Source organism: Bombina bombina, chromosome 1, assembly GCF_027579735.1.
Source record: "Bombina bombina isolate aBomBom1 chromosome 1, aBomBom1.pri, whole genome shotgun sequence".
NCBI classification, from domain to species: domain Eukaryota; kingdom Metazoa; phylum Chordata; class Amphibia; order Anura; family Bombinatoridae; genus Bombina; species Bombina bombina.
Window position 1 is genome coordinate 1,347,876,334 of NC_069499.1, and position 21,130 is coordinate 1,347,897,463.

The 21,130-nt window shown below is 38.0% G+C and overlaps 1 protein-coding gene across 1 annotated transcript; it reads left to right on the forward strand.

The window, feature by feature from the left end:
• Nucleotides 1–8,264: 8,264 nt before the first annotated feature.
• On the forward strand, nt 8,265–18,771 carry TSTD1 (thiosulfate sulfurtransferase like domain containing 1). Its single transcript, XM_053695358.1, has 4 exons — nt 8,265–8,406; nt 12,178–12,297; nt 15,198–15,360; nt 18,566–18,771. The coding sequence occupies exons 1-4, from the start codon at nt 8,331–8,333 to the stop codon at nt 18,618–18,620; spliced, it is 414 nt and encodes a 137-aa protein (XP_053551333.1). The 5' UTR covers nt 8,265–8,330; the 3' UTR covers nt 18,621–18,771.
• The last annotated feature ends 2,359 nt before the right edge of the window (nt 18,772–21,130 follow it).

Below are 21,130 nucleotides of genomic sequence, written 5' to 3' on the forward strand. Positions count from 1 at the left end.
AACTCCCAGTCCTACTGCCAGTTTCTGGAAGACACCTTCTTCAAGCAGTGGTACAGGAAGAAGTCTGCATCCTTCAAGAAAAACATGATTTTCATGCAGGACAATGCTCCATCACACGCGTCCAAGTACTCCACAGTGTGGCTGGCAAGAAAGGGTATAAAAGAAGAAAATCTAATGACATGGCCTCCTTGTTCACCTGATCTGAACCCCATTGAGAACCTGTGGTCCATCATCAAATGTGAGATTTACAAGGAGGGAAAACAGTACACCTCTCTGAACAGTGTCTGGGAGGCTGTGGTTGCTGCTACACGCAATGTTGATGGTGAACAGATCAAAACACTGACAGAATCCATGGATGGCAGGCTTTTGAGTGTCCTTGCAAAGAAAGGTGGCTATATTGGTCACTGATTTGTTTTTGTTTTGTTTTTGAATGTCAGAAATATATATTTGTGAATGTTGAGATGTTATATTGGTTTCACTGGTAAAAATAAATAATTGAAATGGGTATATATGGGTGTATGTATATTTTATATTTTTTGTTAAGTTGCCTAATAATTATGCACAGTAATAGTTACCTGCACACACAGATATCCCCCTAAAATAGCTAAAACTAAAAACAAACTAAAAACTACTTCCAAAAATATTCAGCTTTGATATTAATGAGTTTTTTGGGTTCATTGAGAACATGGTTGTTGTTCAATAATAAAATTAATCCTCAAAAATACAACTTGCCTAATTATTCTGCACTCCCTGTACAGTATACCTAAATACATGACTAGCACCCTCTTGCACATGACATGTACAGTATACCTAAAGACATAACTTGCACCCTCTTGCACATGACGCATACAGTATACCTAAAGTCATGACTTGCACCCTCTTGCACATGACGAGTACAGTATACCTAAAGACATGACTTGCACCCTCTTGCACATGACGACTACAGTTTACCTAAATACATGACTTGCACCCTCTTGCACATGACATGTACAGTATACCTAAATACATGACTTGCACCCTCTTACACATGACGAGTACAGTATACCTAAAGACATGACTTGCACCTTCTTGCACATGACGAGTACAGTATACCTAAATACATGACTTGCACCCTCTTTGACATGACGAGTACAGTATACCTAAAGACATGAATTGCACCCTCTTGCACATGACATGTACAGTATACCTAAAGACATAACTTGCACCCTCTTGCACATGACGAGTACATTATACCTAAAGACATGACTTGCACCCACTTGCACATGACGCATGCAGTATACCTAAAGACATGACTTGTACCCTCTTGCACATGACGCGTATAGTATACCTAAAGTCATGACTTGCACCCTCTTGCACATGACGCATACAGTATATCTAAAAACATGACTTGCACCCTCTTGCACATGACGCATACAGTATACCTAAAGACATGACTTGCACCCTCTTGCACATGAGATGTACAGTATACCTAAAGACATGATGTGCACCCTCTTGCACATGACGCATACAGTATACCTAAAGACATGACTCGCACCCTCTTGCACATGACGCATACAGTATACCTAAAGTCATGACTTGCACCCTCTTGCACATGACGCATACAGTATATTTAAAGACATGACTTGCACCCTCTTGTACATGACGAGTACAGTATACCTAAAGACATGACTTGCACCCTCTTGCACATGACACATACAGTATACCTAAATACATGACTAGCAGCCTCTTGCACATGACATGTACAGTATACCTAAATACATGACTTGCACCCTCTTGCACATGACGCATACAGTATATCTAAAGACATAACTTGCGCCCTCTTGCACATGACGCATACAGTATACCTAAAGACATGACTTGCACCCTCTTGCACATGAGATGTACAGTATACCTAAAGACATGATGTGCACCCTCTTGCACATGACGCATACAGTATACCTAAAGACATGACTCGCACCCTCTTGCACATGACGCATACAGTATACCTAAAGTCATGACTTGCACCCTCTTGCACATGACGCATACAGTATATCTAAAGACATGACTTGCACCCTCTTGTACATGACGAGTACAGTATACCTAAAGACATGACTTGCACCCTCTTGCACATGACACATACAGTATACCTAAATACATGACTAGCAGCCTCTTGCACATGACATGTACAGTATACCTAAATACATGACTTGCACCCTCTTGCACATGACGCATACAGTATATCTAAAGACATAACTTGCGCCCTCTTGCACATGACGCATACAGTATACCTAAAGTCATGACTTGCACCCTCTTGCACATGACGAGTACATTATACCTAAAGACATAACTTGCACCCTCCTGCACATGACGACTACAGTTTACCTAAATACATGACTTGCACCCTCTTGCACATGACATGTACAGTATACCTAAATACATGACTTGCACCCTCTTACACATGACGAGTACAGTATACCTAAAGACATGACTTGCACCTTCTTGCACATGACGAGTACAGTATACCTAAATACATGACTTGCACCCTCTTTGACATGACGAGTACAGTATACCTAAAGACATGACTTGCAGCCTCTTGCACATGACACATACAGTATACCTAAAGACATGACTTGCACCATCTTGCACAGGACATGTACAGTATACCTAAATACATGACTTGCACCCTCTTGCACATGACAAGTACAGTATACCTAAAGACATGAATTGCACCCTCTTCCACATGACATGTACAGTATACCTAATGACATGACTTGCACCCTCTTGCACATGATACATACAGTATATCTAAAGGCATGACTTGCACCCTCTTGCACATGACGCGTACAGTATACCTAAAGTCATGACTTGCACCCTCTTGCACATGACGCGTACAGTATACCTAAAAACATGACTTGCACCCTCTTGCACATGACGCGTACAGTATACCTAAAGACATGACTTGCAGCCTCTTGCACATGATACATACAGTATACCTAAAGACATGAATTGCACCCTCTTCCACATGACATGTACAGTATACCTAAAGACATGACTTGCACCCTCTTGCACATGACACATACAGTATATCTAAATACATGACTTGCACCCTCTTGCACATGACGCATACAGTATATCTAAAGACATGTCTTGCACCCTCTTGCACATGACGCGTACAGTATATCTAAAGACATGGGGTAGCAATAACCAGCCTCTTGTAATGGCTGGTTATCTATCGCGTGGCCACAAACGGGCAAACTGTGTTTACAGTTGATGAGTCTGGTAAGAATCCCTTCAGTTGTAATCAGGTCTTTCTTGATTTTCTTGCTAATTACATATTTAGTACAAGTTACGGACTCAACATGTAGTAAACATAATTGAAAAGTGCACCTAATGCATGATCAAGCAAAAATCTCCTAAGTGAACTATCATTAGAAAGTTAATTAAATATGACACGTTTGTTATAGTTGTTATAGTCAAACCGGTATAATGTGGTGCTTGTTTGCTGTAATTTATTACTGAAGGGTCCATAGGCAGTTTTATATCTCTTGTGCTGCATTAATTCTGCTCACATGACTTGCACCCTCTTGCACATGACGCATACAGTATACTTAAAAACATGACTCGTACCCTCTTGCGCATGACGCATACAGTATACCTAAAGACATGACTTGCACCCTCTTGCACATGATGCATACAGTATACATAAACTCATGACTTGCACCCTCTTGCACATGACGAGTACAGTATACCTAAAGACATGACTTGCACCCTCTTGCACATGACATGTACAGTATACCTAAATACATGACTTGCAACCTCTTGCACATGACGCATACAGTATACCTAAAGTTATGATTTGCACCCTCTTACACATGACGAGTACAGTATACCTAAAGAAATTACTTGCACCCTTTTGCACATGACACATACAGTATACCTAAAGACATGACTTGCACCCTCTTGCACATGACACGTACAGTATACCTAAAGACATGACATGCACCCTCTTGCGCATGACGCATACAGTATACCTAAAGACATGACTTGCACCCTCTTGCACATGACGCATACAGTATACCTAAAGACATGACTTGCACCCTCTTGCACATGACACATACAGTATACCTAAAGACATGACTTGCACCCTCTTGCACATGACGCATACAGTATACCTAAAGACATGACTTGCACCCTCTTGCACATGACACATACAGTATACCTAAAGACATGACTTGCACCCTCTTGCACATGATGCATACAGTATACCTAAAGACATGACTTGCACCCTCTTGCACATGATGCATACAGTATACCTAAATACATGACTTGCACCCTCTTGCACATGACGCATACAGTATACCTAAAGACATGACTTGCACCCTCTTGCACATGACACATACAGTATACCTAAATACATGACTTGCACCCTCTTGCACATGACGCATACAGTATACCTAAATACATGACTTGCAACCTCTTGCACATGACATGTACAGTATATCTAAAGACATGACTTGCACCCTCTTGCACATGACGCGTACAGTATACCTAAATACATGACTTGCACCCTCTTGCACATGACGCATACAGTATACCTTAAAGACATGACTTGCACCCTCTTGCACATGACGCATACAGTATACCTTAAAGACATGACTTGCACCCTCTTGCACATGACGCATACAGTATACCTAAAGACATGACTTGCACATGATGCATACAGTATACCTAAAGACATGACTTGCAAATGATGCATACAGTATACCTAAAGACATGACTTGCACATGACACATACAGTATACCTTAAAGACATGACTTGCACCCTCTTGCACATGACGCATACAGTATACCTAAAGACATGACTTGCACATGATGCATACAGTATACCTAAAGACATGACTTGCAAATGATGCATACAGTATACCTAAAGACATGACTTGCATATGACGCATACAGTATACCTAAAGACATGACTTGCACATGACGTATACAGTATACCTAAAGACATGACTTGCACATGACGTATACAGTATACCTAAAGACATGACTTGCACATGACGTATACAGTATACCTAAAGACATGACTTGCACATGTTGCATACAGTATACCTAAAGACATGACTTGCACATGACGTATACAGTATACCTAAAGACATGACTTGCACATGTTGCATACAGTATACCTAAAGACATGACTTGCACATGACGTATACAGTATACCTAAAGACATGACTTGCACATGACGTATACAGTATACCTAAAGACATGACTTGCACATGACGCATACAGTATACCTAAAGAAATTACTTGCACATGACGTATACAGTATACCTAAAGACATGACTTGCACATGTTGCATACAGTATACCTAAAGACATGACTTGCACATGACGTATACAGTATACCTAAAGACATGACTTGCACATGACGTATACAGTATACCTAAAGACATGACTTGCACATGACGTATACAGTATACCTAAAGACATGACTTGCACATGACGTATACAGTATACCTAAAGACATGACTTGCACATGACGTATACATTATACCTAAAGACATGACTTGCACATGTTGCATACAGTATACCTAAAGACATGACTTTGCATAGAAACCAGACGTGTTAGGGATAAACAAATGTATACAAGTGCTTCTCTCTATTAATGCAGCTCCTTAGCCATCTAGATTTTCGAGCAGGTCTAGATACTGAGATTCTTGTACTCATAGCAGATTTGAACTGATAAGTCATTGCTTTTTAATTAATATGTTCAATACTTTATATTTTTTGCCAGAAGAATTAGAAGATATCTATGTGATGTTTTTCCACTTCCAATTTTGGTTTTCACGTCCCTTTAAAGTCAAAGAACTATCAGAGGAATATTAGCCTTTATCTAATCCATCAGCAATTCTTTGTAAAAAATAAATATTGTATACAAACATGGGTGATTTTGTTTTTTACTTGATTTTCCAGCCCATTACAAGAGCAATCATTGAAATCTCTGGAATTGTGTATATAATGTAACAGTTAAACACATAAAATGATAACAAAAGAAACAGCACATGTTTGTTTTTTTCAGAGTTTTTCAAAGACCTTGGGCTTTGCATGCAAAATATACCCAGCTAAAGCAAATGTTAAAGGGACATTATAACAGCTGTATCTTTTCATTTCAGTTTAGCTCACATAATAGAGAGCGGAAGTGTTACATTTTTGCAGTTTTTTGCAGTTTAAAAGTTACGTAACAAATTTCCAAGATGGTGGCGCTCACTAACTAATACTTGTAAGGGGTTAAAATAAGAGAACGACTTTAAATACAGCAGCAGGTACTGGACAATTAATGTCCCTTTAAAAGGCCATAATAGTACAAAAATAACAAGCAGAAAGTCAATAGAGAATGTAATTTTACAACTATCAACTCTATGCACCTGTGTGTAGAAGTGTCCCTTGGGAGTCAGGACCCACAATACACTGATCCAATAAGCAGCTCTAGTTGCACAACTCAGATGTGAAACTAGTGCTGCTGTTTGGATCATTGGCGCTTTCCACTCAGGACTTGCAGTATTCAAGTATTCCATTTCCTATCCAAACCCTGCAATAAACCACTTAAAATAAGGGTTTCAAACGCATTTGTAGCACAATAACACCAGTTATAAGTTACACTAAAGAGCACTCATTTTTCCTTTCTTTAGAGACTATCTCCCATCCAATAACAGAGGAAACAGGATGCCTAGAGCAGAATTTGTCCTAGATAAGAATTATATTTTTATGTATCATCTTTTACATTCATTTTTTATTCATTTTATTTCCACAGTCCAAATGGCAATCTAAAACACATTGAAGAGGATGCTATATGACTAACAAACAAACTGAAATGTAATCCAAATAGGAACACTGTATAAGATTGTATTACATTGTATCTCAATGCTATATACAGGTAGTCCTCAGTTTACGCTGGGGTTAGGTTCCAGAAGGAATGGTTGTAAATCGAAACCGTTGTAAATTGAAACCCAGTTTATAATGTAAGTCAATGGGAAGTGAGGGAGTTAGGTTCCAGGCCCCTCTCAAACTTGTCATAAGTAGCACCTAATACATTATTTTTAAAGCTTTGAAATGAAGACTTTAAATGCTAAACAACATTATAAACCTAATAAAATAATCACACAACACAGACTTCACTTGCATTTTTCTGCAAACACTTCTTTCTATGCATTCCAATCTGGAATGATTTATAGACAGGAAGATCTTGTTCCTTTGAAATCTGCTCGATAGCTCAGGTCTGGTTAAACGGATTAATTTCAGCTTGCTTGGCTTTGCTGCAACACAAGTGGATAGCTCCACCTACTGGCTATTTTAATCAATGCACTGCTTCTCAATGCTTTTCAATAGCAGTCACATGACTGGAAAAAAAAGGTTGTTATTCTGAAACAGTGTAAATTGAACCGTTGTAAACCGAGGGCCACCTGTATTTTCTTTGATGGTGTTAAGCGAAGTAAAAGTAAACTTTTAAAAAGGTTTTAAACAGTTTTGTTTTAGAGGAGGCTATTTACCTATAGACACAGGTATCTTTCTAGTATTTTAGAATCGTTTAAGAGAACATACATTTTTTAAGAAATGTTTTATATGAATGTTTAGTATAATAAACAATTTGAACTCACACAGTGGTTCATCATTGAGTATTAGACTGAATTTATTTAGATGCTAAGAGATATTGCATAGAGGAAGGAAACTAGAAGGGGTTAAATCCTCATATATACACCTATCTACACACCACTATCACAACTAAGAGGTACTGCATAAAGGAAGGAAAATAGGAGTGGTTTAATCCTCCCATATACACACATATTATCTACACCATTATCACTATTTGTGTTAATACCAGTTTTATTATAGAAGTATTATAAATACCCACAAAGGGTTATATATACACATATATTGTGTACGACAGGAATCAGCAAACTTTGTTTGCGCCACCTTAGATGTATTTATATTTAGCAGAATGTGTCCTCCCTCCTCAATAGCAACCCCCTCCCTCCTAACTCAGTTTATCACAGTAACACCTACAGGATTCACCCAAAACGACAAACAGAAACTTCTGCATTTTGCTTGTTTTATTATAATTTTGTAAAAATTGTATTTAAGATACTACAGCAAGCAAGCATTAATGGCACCGAAATGCAACTGCACCAGGTCAGGACTTCCCTGAAATTGTTTTCCTTTGTAGTGCGTAACTACAGTTAGTGAGGCTGGGTCTGATTTATGACGAAACCAGCATAGCTAGAAAGCTGTGCACGTATAAGAGGGCGTGGCCAGGGCAAGCATTGAGGCTGGCTATAAGTAGGAAGCTAGGGAGTAATGTTTGTCATACGCCGGTTCCTGCCTCAGCTGTCGTCACAAGGTAGAAGTGTAGTTACTGACACAATGAGTGCAGGTAAATATACTCATACTGTATATGTGAGACAGCTAAATGTTTATTGGGATGTAACTAGAATAGCCAGATGATTATATTGATAGGCGCGTGTATGGTATAAATAGCAGTCAGTATACTGTACATCTGACTTATGTAGCTTGACTATATCTGATATGTATTGCATGTCATTATTTCATTATAGTATACATTTAGCACACACTTGATATCTATTATAACTATGTGTACATTGCAACTCGATTTTATACAAACAAATGGCCGAATGCTTATTTTTATCTATGAGTATACTGTACATTTGACATTGCTTAGAGTGCACTATGTAAATGAAATGCATAGCTATAATACTGTTCAGTTGGCTAATATGCTGTACATTTGATATAAATATAGATACGTTTATTGCAGCTCTGACACTTGTAGCTGTAAATATAATAACTGTACAGTTGACAATGATAGCTGCCTTTGAGCATACTGCATATCTTATATTGCTATATATTATATTTATTATACTTATAGCTGTGAATATGCTACATTATATTTCTGACCCTTGTTGCCTTGAATACAGGTTATATTTGATATCACCATATGTATACTCTACACATAGTGTATCTCTGCCACATAATTGTAGGTATTCCAGTGGTGTCACACTTTTTATTTTTTATTTTATTGTTTTATTTTTTTCAAATCAAGGATCATAGTAAACCTATTTTTCAAATGTAACGACCATTAAATACTTTAATCAATATAAAATATGTAATTATAGTCGGTGTGTGTGTATATATATATATATATATATATATATATATATATATATATTGTAAATGAGACATTTTAGCAAGATATAGAGTCGTACCTCTGAGATATTGTGGGTTTGGTTCCACACCTCCGCAATAAAGTGAATATAGCAATAAAGTGAGTCAGACTAATATTTTTGTTTCCCAGTGCATATAAAAGTTATATTTACACTATACTGTAGTATTAAGTGTGCAATAGTGTTATGTCTAAAAAAAACAATGTGTACATACCTTAATTAAAAAATACTTTATTGCTCAAAAATGCTCACCATCATCATAGCCTTCAGTGAGTCATACTGTTTTTGCTGGTGGTGTGTGTGTATATATACGTATACGTGTGTTCATGTTTATTTATGTGTAAATATGTTGGATAATTGTGCCGATAGACTTTCTCGACACAGGGTTGCCACAAACCTTCAATTTGTAAAAGAGCAAAATCTACAAAGCGCAATAAAGTGAAGCGCAATAAAACAAGGTATGCCTGTATTGGTGTTCCACAAACCTGCCTATGGACTGTGACCCATAAACATAATACATTAGATCCTCCCAGAAAGGAATGGAATGAGTATTATTACTTTTTCTACAACAGCAGCTGTCTAGTACATAAGTATCATGATGGGCACATTGTTGTGAATGGCGAGCTGTAGATGATTAGGTTGGAGTCAAAGCGAAATGGTGCACTAAGCAATTTAATACATAGAAGCAGGTTGCTCTGAGTTGTAAATCCAAAGAGGAGGGGGGGGGGGGAGGAATAAGGAGGGGAGGGATGGGGAGAGAGAGAAAAAGAGAGAAAAAAAAAAACACTCTAGTGGAAGGCTGACCCTTTAATCACCTTTCTTTCCTGCACAATTTGCTCCGTAGCAGATGTCACATGACCGCACTGGAATTTGGATGTGCGGCTGTAGCAGATAAAGATATTTAAAGTAAAGCCTTCCTAGTGTTTTGTTTTAAAGGTATGCTTGTCTTCAGCCCTTAGCCTTGTAGGGAGTGGGACCCCTCACACCACATCTGCCATCACACAAGTGCAGCTGCAGCACAAACACCCATCCATAGTCCATTCACAAGAAGTTCACATAGGGAAATCCTAAAATGACCATTACATACTGGTGCTCCGTGTGTGCTGGATTTTTTTAACTGATTGATGACTCTAAAGTTACAACTTAGATTGCCTAGCAGTTACCCTCCCTTATTACCTTATGATATCTGATGAAGCGCATGTGCCCATGCGCGAAACGCGTTAGATAGGAGCTTACCAAGTGTCTGATGATAAGCCTGCTCCTGAATAAAACTTTATTTCATCTACTTCAAGCCTCAGCATTCCTTTTTCCTCATTCGTTACCTTATGAGTCTGCAGAAAACATATGAGTGCATTAATATCAGGGGATAACCATTTTTTACTTTATTTTGTACGTTGTAGAAAGAAACATGTTAAACATTTTGCTTTCCTTAGGAATCATTCTGCTCATCTGTAATCTGTAAATCATTGAGCTGCTAGTACATTATGTAACCACGTGAAGTATAACTGCATTCTCCCTCGCGCTGTATCTGAGTCAAAACAAGCTTGCCTGCTGAGAGGATACTGGATAGTAGTCAGATAGCACATAACGATGAGGTGTCATGCCTGTCAGTGCCACTCACTGATCACTGCTGAATTAAATAATTATTAACCGGACTGGTCCTCATGTGATCATCTGATTCAGAATCAGATGATCACACAAAGATGAGGACCGGTTTGGTTAATAATTCTGTGTCATGATAGCTAAGCTACACCCCGGTAACAGTCAGAGTCAATAGTGTACAGTGTACACTTTTTTTTTTTTTTTACCCTCTGCCTACTGGTATGTAACTTGTGCTGTAACAGTCGTGGTCCGTTCCTCAGTCAGGGGCAGGGCAGCAGCTGATGCTGATGTCTAGAGTCCGGAATCCCTCAGTCTCTTTTTTAAATTGGCTAGCTGCTCAGTCCCAACAGGAGTGTCACACACAGCAGTCTCTCTCACTTTGTTGTTCCCGCCAGACTGGTCCTCACTTTGCGCATGCACAGCAGAGAGTCAAACAACTCCGGTCAGTATGTTTTCCTGGTGCTGTTAATCACCAGGAGAAAATACAAGACCGGCGTTGATTGGCTCCCAGCAAAATAAGAGGCCTCATTAGAGATGCCTCTATAATAGTTTTTTCAGCCGCGCTGCAGCTACAAATAACCACGGGGTGGCGCAGCAGAGATAGTGATAAAAATGTATGAAAAATATTGCGCAATAGAGATTGCAATATTTTGACCAAAAAAAAATTATTATTATTTTATTTTTAATTTCAATTTGCCCCAAATGGCAGGTGTGGCAGTGCCTCACCTGCCTCCTATGAGTGCACTGTCTATTCAAAATTAAAGTTCTGTGATCCAGATAGCGCATCAAAATACAACTTTCCAATTTACTTTTATCATCAAATTTTGCTTTGTTCTTTTGGTATTCTTTGTTGAAAGCTAAACCTAAGTAGGCTCATATGCTAATTTCTAAGTCCATGAAGGCCACCTCTTATCTCAGTGCATTTTGACATTTTGTTCACAGATAGACTGTGTTAGTTCATGTGGGACATATAGATAACATTGTGCTCGCTACTGTGGAGTTATTTATGAGTCAGCACCGACTGGCTAAAATGCAAGTCTGTCAAGAGGTTTCGAATACAAGGTAATCACAGAGGTAAAAAGTGTATTTATATAACTGTGTTGGTTATGCAAAACTGGGGAATGGGTAATACAGGGATTATCTTATTTTAAACAATACAATTCTGGAGTAGCCTGTCCCTTTAACTGTGTACTTATGATAAGTTAGACACCTGTAGCTATGTATACACTGAACCACAGTGCGTGGGGTTGGAGCATGAACAGGTGAAGACAGGGACTGTTCTACATTGATGAACATTTGACCATTGGAAGCATGGTGAATGTCATTCTCAGGTGTTTGAGCCAGGCTTTCTCTTTATAACACAGGTGTGATTTCATATGATGAACTGCAGAGACTGAAGGGGAGCGGAAAGGGTCAGATATTTGATGTTCGGTCACCAGATGAGGTGGAAAAGGGCAAAATTCCAAATTCTGTAAATATTCCAGGTGAGTTTATTGCATGTGCTGTTTTGACTTTCTGTTCACCTGCATGCTAATGCTTATAAAACATAAAATATACTGTCTGACGGTATGAGCCAGGGGCGGAACTACCAGGGGTGCAGAGGTCGCAACTGTGACCGGGCCCCGGGGGTCCCCTTAAAGTGATGGTAAATTCAGCCCAACTGCTCCACATATTTTGAAAGCTCTTATCCTAACTAGCATATCAATATGCTTTTTTATTAATAAAAACATCAGTACACTGAATGACTTCAATTCTAGTCCTGCTATGTTACCCTTTTCAATTCAGCCTCTCTCTAACATTTTTGAAGCTCCTGCTTTGAGTGGCATCTGTTCTAGCCAATAATAGCCTCACCATGCGCCCCATGTAAAACTCTAACTGCACGCTCCCGTGCTCTGAACTCAGTAATCTTAAAACAGATGCACTGTTTACTAAACTTTACTGTAAGCAGAGCTGAGGATTCCCATATTTAGTTACGCAAGTAGCGTAAGTAGTCGTGCATGCACATTACATTAAGATTACTGATTTCCGAGCACGGGAGCGTGCAGTTAGTTTTACATAGGGTGCATGGTGAGGCTATGATTGGCTAGAACAGATGCCACTCAAAGCAGGAGCTTCGAAAATGTTAGAGAGGCTGAATTGAAAAGGGAAACATAGCAGGACTAAAAGTTATATAGTGTACTGATGTTTTTATTAATAAAAAAAAGCATATCGATATGCTAGTTAGGAAAGAAGCTTTCAAAATATGTGGAGATGTTGGGCTGAATTTACCATCAGTTTAATGGGGGCCAGAGTCAGCCGCTGCCTGCACTGATATCATGTGAGTATGACGTGATGCTTCACTAGTGTCTCTGACTAAAGGGGTTACGGAACTTCCATCATGATCCCTGACTCTGAGCCTGACTGACTGTGATTGGCTTTGGTGGTTGGCGCCCCGCACGCACATTGGCTCCACTCCTGACTGCATGTGTAATCTGCTCAATCGGCTCGTGACTGCACGTGTAGTCAGTCAGTGTGAGAGACGGTGTTTATGTGTATTTATGCATGTTTGTGTTTATGTGTGTGTGTATTTATGCATGTATGTTTGTGTTTGTGTGTATGTATGTATGTATGTTTGTGTTTATGTGTGTATTTATGCATGTATGTTTGTGTTTGTGTGTGTGTGTATTTATGTATGTTTGTGTGTTTGTGTTTATGTGTATGTATGTTTGTGTTTATGTGTGTATTTATGCATGTATGTTTGTGTTTATGTGTATGTATGTTTGTGTTTATGTGTGTATTTATGCATGTGTGTGTATTTATCCATGTATGTTTGTGTTTATGTGTGTGTATTTATGCATGTATGTGTGTTTATGCGTGTGTATTTATGCATGTGTGTGTGTGTGTATATATGCATGTATGTTTGTGAAACCAGCAGATTACAGACCTTGTTACTACAGCATTGGGGGGGGGTAAACAGTGTCACTATACAGTACCACTATATACAGTACAGGGGGACTGAACCATGTCATAGACTACTTGTGGTCACTATATTAAGTACCGAGGCAGGTAGGGTCAGGTCAGCCATCTCACTGACAGATTAGACTGTCACTAACCCACTATATACAGTACTGGTGGGTTAAACAGTGTCACTATCAGTAATAGGGGCTCAGACCATCTCACAGACTGTGGGCACAGGGTACCCCCTTTTGTAGACATTTAATCTGATTCACAATTTTTTTTTCTGTGTTAAATGTAAAAAAAAAGATGTATCAAATTCACATTTTTTTTGGGGGGGGGGCTTCTTAGATTCTTTCACCTGGGCCCTGTGGTTTCTAGTTATGCCTCTGGTATAAGCGCACAATTCTGCAGTTGTATTATTTGACAAACCCTCATCTTCCACACAGCAAGGGGAATAGTAGGAACCCCAGCAATGTAGTACATTTTTAGGGAAAGCAGATGATTGCATGGCAGGTTGGAAAGATAATAACCAAATGAGAAACACTAATGCTAGCAGTCAGATACCTTACCTGACACCACTTGTGTGTGGTTTGCACTGCACTGATCTATTCTATGCACATATAAATATTATATGTACTCTGTGAATGTATATTATACACTATAGGGCCAAAACTGTGGACACCTGATCACTACACTTATATTTACTTGTTGGATATCCCATTACAAAACCATGTGCATTACTATGGAGGCGGTCCCCTTTTGTGGCTATACCAACTGCCACTCTTCTGGGACGGCTTTCCACAAGATTTTGGAGTATTTGTGGGAATTTGTGCCTATTCAGCCACATACCATTACCCCTCCTCCACCAAGCTTTACAGTAGGCACTATGCATTCTGTAGTTTTCTCCTCTACTCTCTGATTCTTCCATCATGCTGCCAGATAGTGATGTGTAGTTCATCACTCCAGATAACGTTTTCACTGCTCTAGAGACAGTTTGGTGCTCATTAGTGATTTTTACATACTTTAGCACTCTGTGAGTTTGTGACGTATTCCAGTTTGTGGCTGGGTTTCTGTTACTCCTTGACACTTTCACCTCACAATAATAGCACTTACAGCTGGCAGAAATTTCACAAACGGAGCAAAGGTGGTATCCAACAACAGTGCTACTTACTCACTGATCTCAGCAGTATTCCCCATAGTACTGGCAATGTTTCTCTTCATGGCTATGTGCTGGATTTTATGCACCTGTTAGCAATGGGTGTGTTTGAAACACCGTAACTAAATCATTTGTAGTGGTATCCACATACTTTTCACAATATAGTGTGGGAGAGACTGAGACCAATATTATTTTACTGTATTTTGCCCTATAAGAGCAATTGTTATAACTAACCTGCTTTGTTCTGTTTTTTATTGCTTCAATAACTATATTTTCTTTATTCATTTGCAGTAAATGATTTTGAAAATGCATTAAAACTGGATCCTGAGACATTTAAAAACACGTATGGTGTGAACAAACCTAGCTTACAAGATGAGGACTTTGTTGTCCATTGTCAGATGGGAAGAAGGGGAGCCCGGGCAGCTGATATTGCTGCAGCAATAGGATATAAACAGTACGTAACGCCTATAAACCTTAATGCCTGTTTTGTGGTGTTGTGTTTTTTTAATACTGATATCAGGGAAACCTGGGACTAAGACCTTGCACCAGATGTATTCTTCTCTCTAGTAATGCTATGCTACATGGGATGCTTAGCGTGACTTGGCACCTGTCACATGGCCACTCCCTGTTAAGCAGATAATGAGCTGTTATTTACAACACAGGACAGGTTTGACAAAAGAGCAAAGAAGGGAGGGTGGATGGTGTTAACAGTCAATTCCACTCTTCAAGGTGACTTGTAATGTTACAGAATACTCTTTAAGGGACAGTCAAGTCCAAAAAAAAACTTTCATGTTTCAAATAGGGCATGTAATTTTAAACAGCTTTCCAATTTACTTTTATCACCAATTTTGCTTTGTTCTTTTGGTATTCTTAGTTGAAAGCTAGACCTAGGAAGGCTCATATGATAATTTCTAAGCCCTTGAAGGCCGCCTCTAATCACATGCTTTAGTATTTGCTTTTCACAGCAGGGGAGAGCTAGTTCAGGTAAACCCTATAGATGACATTGTGAGCACGCCCGTGGATTGTGGCAGACACTGCACTAATTGGATAAATGAAAGTCAATAGATAATAAATAAAATGTCATGTGATCAGGGGGCTGTCAGAAGATGCTCAGATACAAGGTAATCACAGAGGTTAAAAGTATATTAATATAACTGTGGTTATGCAAAACTGGGGAATGGGTAATAAAGGGATTATCTTTTAAAACAACAACAATTCTGGTGTTGACTGTCCCTTTAAGTATAATAAAACACAGAAAATCATTTAAGTATTATTACCTTCAGGGCCAATATGAGAGGCGCTCTATTTAGCGCTTACTTACCCCATAGACATCAAAGAAGCAAAAAGAATGAGTAAAAAACCTAACACCCTACTTGCGTGCTAACCCGATCACATATTCTCAAGTGCGCTAACCGAACCGCATATTCTCAAGTGTGCTAACCCGACATGAAAATATGAATATCACCTTCCAATGTTCTAAAGTAAAATATCCTCGTACAACGGACATTACCCAAGCGGCTGTGGGTAAAGGAGATATATTTAGAAATACTTAGAACATATTCTGCTTTGTGCAGAACATTTGAATACTCAGTATAACACTTAAATATGAATATTGTATAAATATGATTTTTCATTTACTTAACTGCAAAGGGCTCTAATGCACTTATATATATGTGTACATATGTAGCTCTGTGTTTATATGAGATATCTATCTATCTTGTCTATGTTAAAGCCCTTTGGCTGCCTTTTTTTTTCTTCTAACACCCTGAGATCTCATATCTTTGAGCCCTTAACTTTTTTTTGTGCAAAATTATGAGTGTCACTGTACTTTGTAATGTATATTTGATGTTTTGTGACACTTGTTTTTTTAGTTTTACAAAACAATTAACCAGAGCTCTGACGTTGCAGTAACCTTTCTAGCGTAAATCGCAATTGCGCTCAAGTGATTGCATTTACATTCAACTCGTAATTCGAGCTCAATTTAACCTGCACGCAAACGGTCGCAAAAAACGATATTGCTTGAGCACCTGTAATCTGGCCCTCAGTGTCTACCCTGAAAATATTAAAGCATTTGACCAATAAAGCAGAGTGTGTGAATAAAAAAAACATTTTTTTATGACCCAAAATTAACACTAAACTCAGCAGTTCAGCAGTTTTTATATCTACATAATGGACCCTTAGCCTGTAGGTTTTACTTTCATACCCTCTTTATCTGTTTTTATTTGAATTTCTCTTGCTTTTCACAGCTCAATGTTATCTATATGAAACACATGAACTAACGCCCTCTAGTGGTGATAAACTGTCAAAATGCATTTAGATTAGAGGCGGCCTTAAAGGTTTTAGAAATTAGCATATGAGCCTACCTAGGTTTAGCTTTCAACAAAGAATACCAAGAAGACAAAGCAAATATGATGATAAAGGTGAATTGGAAAGTTGTTTACAATTGCATGCCCTGTCTTACTCATGAAAGTTTAATTTTGACTAGACTGTTCCTTTAAGCTTCACCTTTTTTCTTTTCCCACTGGATTATTAAAATTTATTCTACAGGTCTGAAGAATTGTAGTTTTGAGACTTTGGCTGTGTGAAAATCTTTGTTGGTAACATGGCTACATAGGGGTAAATGAGAATTTTAGGTACTATGATTTTAATTTCACTTTTTACTTCCATGTATCTTAAAGGGATAGGAAAGTCAAAATTAAACTTACATGATTCAGACAGAGCATGTCATTTTAAGACACTTTTTTTTAAATTCACTTCTATTTTCAAATGTGCTTCACTCTCTATGTATCCCTTGTTGAAAAAGAATACACACAAATCCTACACTAGTGGGAGCTAGCTGCTGATTGGTGCCTGCACACATTTGTCTCTTGTGATTGGCTAACGAGATGTGTTCAGCTAGCTGCCAGTAGTGCAATGCTGTTCCTTCAGCAATGGATAACAAGAGAATGAAGCATAGTTAATAATGGAAGTAAATTGGAAAGTTGTTTAAAATCTTATGCTCTATCCAAATCATGAAATACATTTTTAGGGTTTCCTGTCTCTTTAAACAAAAATTAACTAGTAACTGGAAATGATACTAGCAAAATTAATGTCAGTGCCTGAGTTAATTAAAGTAATTAGCTTGTTTGGGGTTTGCAATGTATTGTATTGCAGAAATATTACATATCTATTAAATAATTATTACTTTGTTTTTAAAATATATTTCAGTACAAGGTTAATGACTGGTAGGATATAAGAAAAAAGTTGCTGGTTGCTTGTGAAAACTACATAAAAACTGAAACTTTTACTTACATGATTAACCTAAAGCATACACTTTTAAACAACAACAGGCATATATGTGCAGCCACCAATCAGCAGATAGCTCCCAGTAAAGCACTGCTGCTTCTGTGCTGAAAATCTTAATTACAGTACCTGTTGTGATGTCTCAGAAATCTAAAAGTTGTTATTACGCCGTGAAGATGTATTAGTTAGAGCATATGGCAATAAAATGAAACATTTTCTCTGCAGTTTGTCAAGCAACTTCTCTGCACATCATCGACTATGAGTCAATTTTACATCTGTTTATTCTAAGTGTTGAGTTTGTTTATATTTGTGTGTTCAAGGTTAAGCTGGCGATATAATTATAGCTCGTTTGTAATTTTATGGCTTTTCTCTCTCAGTGTACGAAATTATGCCGGTGGCTTCAAGGAATGGTCTGAGAAGGGAGGAAACTGATGGAACATGACTGTTATTTACTACAAGTACCTCAGAAAAGTGACTGCTATTTTTTTAAGAATGCCCTGAATTAAAATTCTGCCATCAAGGGATTGTCTGTCATTGTATTATTATTTTAATGTATTTTATCAATAAAGTGACCTCAGTACAATCCTTAGTGTCAAGGAAACTTTGTTCATGAGGGGAAGCGATGACCACGGAGAAGATACAGGGTGGTTATGCCCAATATAAGGTTGTAGCTGTGTCTGATTTGAACGTGTAACATATTTACAAAATGCATATGACGCTCTTGTCTCCTTTATAACACAGTGCTTGTGCAAAATAATAAAAGGACAAATAACATATATCTATGTTTATGATTGAAATAGAGGAATTTAAAGAGATATGATATAAACCATGGTGATGGACTGTTAAGGGCTCAAAGGTTTGTATTTGTTTGTTAGTAGATATGTATGTGTGCACAAAAACATACTGTACACACATTATATATATATATATATATATATATATATATATATATATATATATATATATATAAAATCTACACACATAGAAATATGAATTGAAAGGACAGGGCAAACTAAAAAAGATGGTCGCGCTAACATTCTCTGGTAAATCTTTTTTACCATTGACTTGTAAAACCAGATTATGCTCTATTAGTGCAGGGTCACCATATGGATAGCGCCCCACTTGTAATCTAGGTCACAAAGGGGTGAAGATCTGTAAACTAACAGCATTTAAACAAATTTATACTTGAGTAAAACTGTGTCACATATTCGTTATTTGCATATGGCGCCCACTGCGTCTAAAATTGGGAAGTAACAAGATACAAATATGAAGGACTCTGCTGCCTTATGCTAACAAGATATGCAGAGCGCACAAAACTTAAATTCTAAGCATATGAAAGAGCTAATTGCAGCAATTATGTGTTTTTTGTATAAAAAGATTATCTGGGCCAGCAATTAGGGTTAATAGAGCAAGGCGCTTGCCTTCGTCACATCACTCTCCTATTGCTGCCTAATTGTCTGACCAAATTTACAAATAAAGGCCTCAGCTGTACACCAATGGTAGGTAATTCCCTACACTCACCTGTCAGACTCACAATCTCTAACCCTGCTCATTCCTGCTTTCCATTCTCTAGCCTGGCATCGCACCTATTGCCTATCCCCAGGCTGATAATGCCAAGCAGCACTAGGTACCACTGGCAGTGATAATACTATTCATTTTCTTCAGCTATTTCATCTCACTCCCCTGCTTCCGTTGCTCCCTTTGCCTTACTGATCTTTTGCCCTAATATATTTACCATCCTTAAAGGGACAGTCAACACCAGATTTTTGTTGTTGTTTTAAAAGATATATAATCCAATGTAAATTTTGATGATAAAGTGCCCGGTTTTTAAAAATTCGATTAAAAACAGGGACACTTTAATTCATCAAAATTTACATTTCACTCGTGTTGTGAAAATACTTACCTTTTAATCTTGACAGCCACTGCATCACTTCCTCCTGGGTCTAAAATGAGGAAATTTTTAAAAACCGAGCACTTTATCATCAAAATTTACATTCACTTTAATTACCCATCCCCCAGTTTTGCATAACCAACACAGTTAAAATAAGGGATGTACTAAAAGGAATAACAAGGGTGAATGACAAAATGGAATGCCCATAGACTATAATGGGATGTAAAATTAAAAGTGTTGAAACAACAAAACTATGAGACATATCAGCTAGATATTTACCAGATATGTTCCCCAGGTACAGTAGCATATTTTGATAATGAGATTACGTCAGATTATAGCTGCTTTCTATGGAATGACAAGGGTGAATGACAAAATGGAATGCCCATAGACTATAATGGGATTACATGCAACAAGAATATATAAACTGCGCTTCCCAGTTATCACAAAGTATTTCATATAGATATGACATAGAACCAACATATTAAAATACCATAGAAAGTAAGTGGTATATAGTTGTACATACAATATATAATGCAGAGAATATAGGGTACAACTCCAAAGTGACCTGTATACTTATAACCAGATCAGAAAAGTGAAGTGTATATCACCCCTGTTTGTATGTAAGTTCATGCATATGATGGAAGCAGAGGAAAAAGTATTTTCCAATAAATGTCCCTGGAAAGAGGTGTGGACAATTCCAAGCGGTGGCCTCAGAAAATGCTGTCAATGGATGCTGCTCTAATTATACTGAAAGGACTGTGATCCTCCTCCCAAATGGAACTTGAAAAGCAAAAATAGAGAGTGCAAACCACTCTAAAAGTAAAAGTATTTAATACAAAATGTGAAGTGCAAGTAAAAAATATACGTACAGGAATTAAAAACAACAAAGCATATAGTGCATATAACAAAAACTCATTTGCAGGCCAAATGAGTGTTGACTTGTGCCACTCGGTCCTTCCTACAGTCTAAGCGCAACCGGAACACCGTGACGACTTGGAGGTGCGGGGCTACTCAAAGTTGTAACCGCCTTAGTCTGGAGATCATGTGACTA